A 7,934-nucleotide genomic window follows, 5' to 3' on the forward strand; every position below is an offset into this window, starting at 1 on the left:
AATTGTATTTCTACACATTCACTAAGATAAAGGCAGACAGTCAGGATCTATATTCCTATGCATTCAGTGGGATAGAGGTAGACAATGAGAACCTATTTCTGTACGAAGGTCAGTGAAAATACAAAATTATTCAGATCTTAACTGCAAATTGGCCTGGTGGTTAAGGCGTTCGGCTCGCAATCTACGGTTCGCGAGTTCGAATCCCTTTCACTGGAGATGCTCATACTTTTAGCCGCTGGGGTGTTATGATACGAGGTGAATCCTACTATTATTTGGTAAAAAGTTGTCCTAGATTTTCCATCTAGTGAGTCTAGTCTATTACTGCTAAATCAGTGACGGCTAGCACATATAGTCCTCGAGTAGCTTTGGGCGAAATTCAACCCAAACCAAAATAACTGTCTATATATTGTTCATGTTAATATCTATTGAAGAAAAGTAAAGCTTGGGCCAAGAAAATAACGTCACCGTGTCATTTTGGAAGAAGAAATTTGTGTGTGCATGCAAAAACAATTTTAATTCAGAGTTCCATCACAATGCCACATTACTGCTTTCACACCTGACGTATGTTTGACATAAATAAAAGCTTAACTTCCATACATCTTTACATTTCTGTCCATTTGATGATTCTGTAAGACGAGTTTTCGCATCATTAACTTTGATTATGAAGTACATTGATACTGTCATTAATTGAGTTTATCGAGTGCAGAGCATGTACCATAAATTTTTAAAGTTACCTGACCACATAATAGGATCATCCAGGCAAAATATTCTTGAAAAGTTTTATACTGATTACCATCTAACATCTCAAAGTTTCATTTGTGCCATACCAAAAAAAAAAACTAACATTATTTAACAATCAATTTTATTCCAGGATGATCCTATGTGTTTGTATGTTTTAGAGCATTGGGCTATCTGCTGTGTTCCCCGCTGGCATCTAACCCCGGATTTTATCGTTATAAGTCTGTAGATTTACCGCTGTCCTATAGGGGAACCCTATGTGTAGGTGTTTGTAAAATATTTCTTACTGTTGTTGACATAAGAAAAAGACGTAATTCAAAAAGAACTTTCCTGTTGACTAGATTGTCCATACGTTTTAGGCTTAGGAATGACGCTCTCCTCCTTATTCTTGGTGATATTTTTGAAACTGTTAATTCTAGATGAAATTCGGGGAGATTTGTTGCCACTTGTTAAGAGCTTGTTACTCCAGTTAACATGGGCTGGTTGTGTTACTTTCTTCCCATCATCGAACACAAATGTATGTTTTAAGCTAGGTGTATGAGGCGCTGGACACACTGACGTACCTTCCAAATGATTATCCAAATGAGGGATGCAGGGCAAAGGATTGGTATTCTGAGCGGCGTCTCGTCTTTCAACTGAATGTGTTAGAAGAAATATATTTTGATGAAAGAAATGTAAAAAGAAAATGTTTTGTGTTTTTCAAATAGCGCAGTAACGAAAAGAAAACAATAATTTCTTCTAGTTCTTTAGATGAAACGGAAAAAATCCTACGATGATTGAAAATGAATGTACTTCTGTATATTCACGATGACAAAAAATAAATATTGTATTTCTGACACAAAGACAGAATATATTCAATTTCTATATAATAACGAATAAAACAAATAAATACTGTATTTTTGTTTACTCGCGAAGTATTTTGTTCACTCGCGAAGATCCAAAGAAACAACTAGATATGACATTCTGAATATCCACGAGGACGTAAGAAAACAAGAGAATATTATATTTCTTGACGTTTGTAAAGATAAAAATGTCAGCTTAAATACTGCAGTTCTACACTTTTAATAAGATGGAATGGAACAATAAAATACAACTTGCATACTTTTACATAGGGAATATTTTAAATCAAAATAAAGATGTGATTCAAAACTAATTGTTTAAAACAACTATCTCACCAGTAAGGGAATGAAGAGACTGAACTGAACTTCTACCACGACTGAGATAACTTAATGACTGGGTTAGAACAGACTGACGAGATCGGATCATTTTTAAATAGAATATTTTTTTCTTTTATCTGGTTGCAGGTCCAGCAAGAAATACGTAAAATATGTCAGCACTGGTGGATCAGAAACACTCATTCCAAAAAAATATTAATGTGTATGGTTTACCTATTATATTAATTAATGTTAATTTCTTTGTAAAAACTATTATAACTGTATGACGAATTTACCAGTTTTCATTTTATTATAAAGTATAATGCAAAAATCAGGGTTCGATTCTCTGCTGTATACAGAGTGCGGATAGCCTACTGTGTAGTTTTGCGCTAAATCAAACCAAACTATTTGATTAAATCATGAGTTTTTAGATGGGTGTTAGACGCCCTCAAGCATGACAGCTTGAGACTACTAAGTTATCATGTTTCGTTTGTATAATATGTTTTTGTTTAGAATATATACTTTTCCCCAAAATGTCCTTGAATTTAGCATTTTAAGAGACTTTGATAGGGTCACATTGGTACAAAAACAATATATTTTCTAAAGTGGAAGATACTGGAAAACCATTTGTGGTTTATAGCAAAGTGAATTGCCATTATTGTTTGTGGCAAAATTTTGGCTGCTTTAGTGGGACGAGTTCTTTGTCCCAACCATGAAAGACTAATAGCATTTATGGTATAACTTTTGATATGCTTCACTATAGTATTTATAGTTATAAGTATTGTTGTTTATGGCCGTTTTATAGACTGTTCTGGGTACATTGTAATTGTCTGTATTACTTATCTATAAGCACTGGCGTAACTTTGGTTTTAAAAGGAGGTGGGAGACAATTTCTGTAGTTGGGATATGGATAAGGGTATTATGTAAAATAATTATTTAAAAAAAGTGCGGGAGCATGTTCCCATGTCCCCCGTGAAAATTACGCCTATGGCTATAACCAATATTTATGTTTTGATATGGAATCACTCCTGTAACTTCTACTACATATCTCATGTCCTCGACACACTGTTATAAGTTATACCAGTTATTTTTTTGCGGGCAGAGTCCTATAACGTGCCATCCTGATGGGTTAGTAGTAACCAGTGAAGCTTAGAACGTTCAAGTTTTGGATTTGATCCCTGCAGTGGGTACAGCGCAAATAACCACAGTGCTATAACCAAAACAAGCTTACAATTTATATTATTCGTCCTTAAACCTATATTACTTACCTCTGTTTTTGTAGGGTAAAAGACTAAGTGATATCCTGTACGGGATAATAGCATCTTTTACTTTTAAGAACGTTCATTGATTATTGAAGAAATTTACTAATCATTTTGTCTTTGATATTTAAATAGTCCCCAGTCGAAATGTTTTTGTTATCTCTCGTGTCAGGTGATATACCGTAATAGACATTGCAAATTGAGTTTCTATAATCTATTATTCTGTAGTGTATTTATCAGATGTATGTTGGAAAATTTTACAAAAAAAATCAATTATATCACCTTGCAGAACTGTTATCGTTTTGCTTATTCTCTTACACTTAGGTAAGTTCAGGGTCCAGCTGAATTTTTTTCAAAGATCTAAAAATAAACATTTCTGGAAGATGATTCCACAATCCTGCAGCATATCGTCTAAGGTCTTAATCTATACCACATCCACAATCATGGAGCATATCATCTTAGGTCTTAATCAATACCACATCCATAATCCAACAGCATATCATCTATGGCTGTAATCTATACCACATCCACAATCCTTCAGCATACCTTCTATGGCTGTAATCTATACCACATCCACAATCCTTCAGCATACCATCTAAGGCCTTAATCTATACCACATCCACAATCCTTCAGCATACCATCTTAGGTCTTAATCAATACCACATCCATAATCCAACAGCATATCATCTATGGCCGTAATCTATACCACATCCACAATCATTCAGTATATCATCTAAGGCCTTAATATATAGCATACTTTTGTTCTGTTGTTTTTCGTTTTTCAAAAATTGCGAAAAGTTAATATCATTTTATTTTATTTTAAATTGGCTACTTACAAAGAAGCTGTACAAAAATCAGGTAGTTTGCACCTAATATTCTTTCAGGGCTGAACTAGTATTATCCCTAAAGATATTACCTGCTTTCATACTTATGTAAAGATGCTGTTATATAATGTTTCATATATGTATAAGGTATCATCTCCCTTAGCTGATTAATTCGTTTAGCTGATCATTAACCTTTTGCTACATTCTGACACTTCATTACTGTCATGTTTTCACAGATATTAGGTCTCACATCCCTTGGCTGAGTAATTTTTTAGCTGATCGTTAACCTTTTGCTACATTCTGACACTTCATTACTGTCATGTTTTCACAGATATTAGGTCTCACAGTCCCTTGGCTGAGTAATTTTTTAGTCTGATCGTTAACCTTTTGCTACATTCTGACACTTCATTACTGTCATGTTTTCACAGATATTAGGTCTCATATCCCTTGGCTGAGTAATTTTTTAGCTGATCATTAACCTTTTGTTTTTGATAAAAGATGTTCATTGACTCTCTAGATTCTGGCATTTCCAGTTTCTAACGGTCAAGGGGATCAAAGATGACTGTTCACCCAATAAACGTACTTCTGTTTGTAGAATTGTTCTATCAACTCCGTCGTCTTACCTTATTGGTGTATTCATGCTTATGTTTGTCTTAATAATTTCAAATTTTCTCCTTTTTTTTCAGCTATTATCTTAAGGCAATATACTACTTTCCTCTTATTGAAAAGTGTAATTGTTTTCTCATTATGACAACGCACGCACCTACACAGGGGCACCAGCTTTGATGCCTTCGATAATGGGCTTTTATGACTGCTCCCATACAGACACAGGTATCACGTCACGTGATATGTATCTCCATAAAAACACTTTTATTGTTAACTCACATACAATTAACAACAATATGTAAAAACTAAAAACCATATTATATTTGTTATTGACGTTAAGAAATTGACAAGAAAAAAAATTCTTGACATGGCAAACAGTCTGTTAATCGACATTTTTACTATTGGTAACCATTCGTGACCAACACTGCCCTAGAACCAACAGACCAACAGAAATACTTGTTAGTTAAATATGTGACTTAGCAAATTCTGGGGTAAAATAAAATGCTGCAATTTAAGTAACTAAGTAAACTAAGTGCTCAACTATATATACATATATACACATCGGCCAACCATCTTATTCTTATTATCTGAGCGTGTAGACGAGTTACGTACCACTCTACAGTACTCAACTACCGACCAACAATCTTATTCTTATTATCTGAGCGTGTAGACGAGTTACGTACCACTCTACAGTACTCAACTACCGACCAACAATCTTATTCTTAAAATCTTAGTGTGAATGGATATTATGTGCCTTTTTACAGTACTACTATCGTTCAATAGTCTTAGTCTTATGACCTTATCGTGTATAGGAGTTACATACCTTACAAAATAATCATCTATGGGCTAACATTTTCGTTATAGTACTACTCAGTTATTGGCCAACAATCTTATTATTATGAATCTTAGCGTGTATAAGAGTTATTTACCTCTCAACAGTATATACTTACTGTCGGCCAACAATATATTTATTTTATGAGCTTGGTGTCTGTGGGAATTATGTACCTCTCTATAATATGTACTAATTATCGGTCAACAATCTTATTCTTATGATATTAACGTGTATGAGAATTATGTATCTCCTCCACAGTACTCAACTTTGTTTGTTTGTTATTAAACACAAAGCTACTGTGCTATGCACACCACGGGTATCGAAACCCGGTTTTTAGCGTTATAAGCTTTCAGAATTACCACTGAGCCACTGGGAGGCCAGTACTCGACTATCGACAAACAGCTTTAGTTTTATGATATCAGCATATATAATTTCCACAACTCAGAAAATGATCAATTTCAACAGGTCAGAGAATCTTCAAAATTTATCAAAATGAACTCACCTCTCCATTACTGAAGCAGTACAACAGAGCAACAAAACATCCCTGTAAGAATGATAAAACTAATTATTAACAAGAATACATAGACAAACACTACCAAAGTATTTTTAGATGAAGACCTGAATGTTTTTTATACATTAAACATTATTATACTTTGCAATGCATAATCAACTTAGCTTTAGCTTTTATATAATGTTGAAAACGCAGCATGATTTTTGACTAGTATTACTGTTGCAAGATTTGAAATAATAAATGTACAATTTTGTAAAGCATTTTTATAATATATTCAAACTTTTTCCTCAAATACAATTCATGGAAACATTGAACCATTGTATACAACAAGAAGTCGTTTTCCGTCTTAAAAGTATGGTTTTCCTCTTATTGATATAGTGATTATAAATGCAAATATCTTATAGACTTTCTTAACTTTATAGATAATTACAAACCTTAAGGCACATACTATCATAAACTGAGTATTAACGTATATGTCTTGTTCAGCTTATCCCCCCCCCCCAAGATTTATACTTAGAATATATAGTAAAGGAAATAGATTCTTACTTGGAATGAGGAAAATAAAAGATCGATATATAACCAGGTTAGCTCGACGATCTGGTTCACTCCAATAAAGAAGGACATTCCTAACAATACAGCATAGTGGACACCAAATAATGGTACCAGAACTAACGTAGAACGGAACCACTTCCTACGGTAAAGAATAAATGAATATATATATATATATATTCATGATATATGTATATTCTTTACAGTAGGAAGTGGTTCCGCTCTCTCTCTCTCTCTATATTCCACGGTAGTGGTTCATAATAGAGATCACCCATTTGTTCTTCCTTATTATTATTTAATATTGTTCTGCCAGCCTATAGCATAAATGGTTGTTAGTATTGTAATAAAACTTGAACAGTATTATTAAACGCATCATTGCGCAATGTGTAAGGTAGTTTTTAAGTTTATTTGACTACCTAGCATATAACAGTGACTGTATAACCGTTGATACCCAATCATTTTAATGTTGTCTGTAGTTTATATGGAGACTCATAATATCCTACATGCATACGTAAAAACTGTAATATTTAGGATAGTATAACACTTATTTATTGCCGAGTAATAATGGCGTTGGAGGCCATGGCAGACATAAACATTTCATATGTAAAAACTGTAATATTTAGGAAAGTATAACACTTATTTACTGCCTAGTAATAATGGCGTTGGAGGCCATGGCAGACATAAAAATTTCCGTGACAATATTTATTAAAGTGTATCTTAAAAAAAATTGTTTCCACTTTATTTATTTATTGATAATGCGTTCACGTAAGGATCAGTGACTCATAATTTTTTGTTTGTTTTTTAACTTTGCCCAAAACTACTCGAAAACTATCTGCGCTAGTCATTCCTTATTTATAGGTGATGGACCAGAGAGAAGGCAGTTAGTCAACACCATATACCACCAATTCTTGTGTGCCAACGATCAGTGATTTTTTACATTATAACGCCACCACGGAGGAAAGGGTGAGCATGTTTAGTGACGAAATTCGAACCCACGACCCTCAAATTGCGAGTCGAGCACCCTCAGCTCCAGGCCGTGGTAAGCTTAAATTTTTTAGTCAAATGTGTTTTGAATCACAGTCCCAATTACAAACTAGCGCTCCAAGTAACGGCCTACACTTCTGTTTACCTACATGTCATTCTCATCTGAAATAGCAGGGCCGAGAGTGGCCTAGTGTTTAACGTACTGAGCTGGGAATCTGAGAGTCTATGGTCCATATCCCTTTGCCGCAAAATCGCGCTGAACAATTTGGAGTTATGTGTATATTAGACGAGTGTCGGAGAGTGCTTCTGAGTAACTCCCTTTCCTCTAGTCTATCAGTTTAATATTAGGAATGAATAGAAATCCTATAACCCGAGCGCTTTCAAAAGGTGGACCTTTCTTCTTCAGGGACAAGAAGAAGAAGAAAGATCCACTTTTCGAAAGCGCTCGGGTTATAGAGTTTTTTTTTTTTTTTTTTT

At 34.2% G+C, this 7,934-nt stretch overlaps 1 protein-coding gene across 1 annotated transcript in view; it reads right to left on the minus strand.

Moving 5' to 3' along the window:
- Window positions 1-5,900: 5,900 nt before the first annotated feature.
- LOC106459388 (parathyroid hormone/parathyroid hormone-related peptide receptor-like) overlaps window positions 5,901-7,934 on the minus strand; it is a 114,863-nt gene continuing 112,829 nt past the window's right edge. Inside the window, exons 11-12 of the mRNA XM_022385854.1 lie at window positions 6,471-6,615; window positions 5,901-5,957 (exon numbers count right to left, since the gene is read on the minus strand). Coding sequence (XP_022241562.1) covers window positions 5,901-5,957; window positions 6,471-6,615 — 202 coding nt within the window. The remainder of the gene's footprint in view (window positions 5,958-6,470; window positions 6,616-7,934) is intronic.

The sequence above is a fragment of the Limulus polyphemus genome, unplaced genomic scaffold (genome assembly GCF_000517525.1).
Source record: "Limulus polyphemus unplaced genomic scaffold, Limulus_polyphemus-2.1.2 Scaffold600, whole genome shotgun sequence".
NCBI lineage: Eukaryota > Metazoa > Arthropoda > Merostomata > Xiphosura > Limulidae > Limulus > Limulus polyphemus.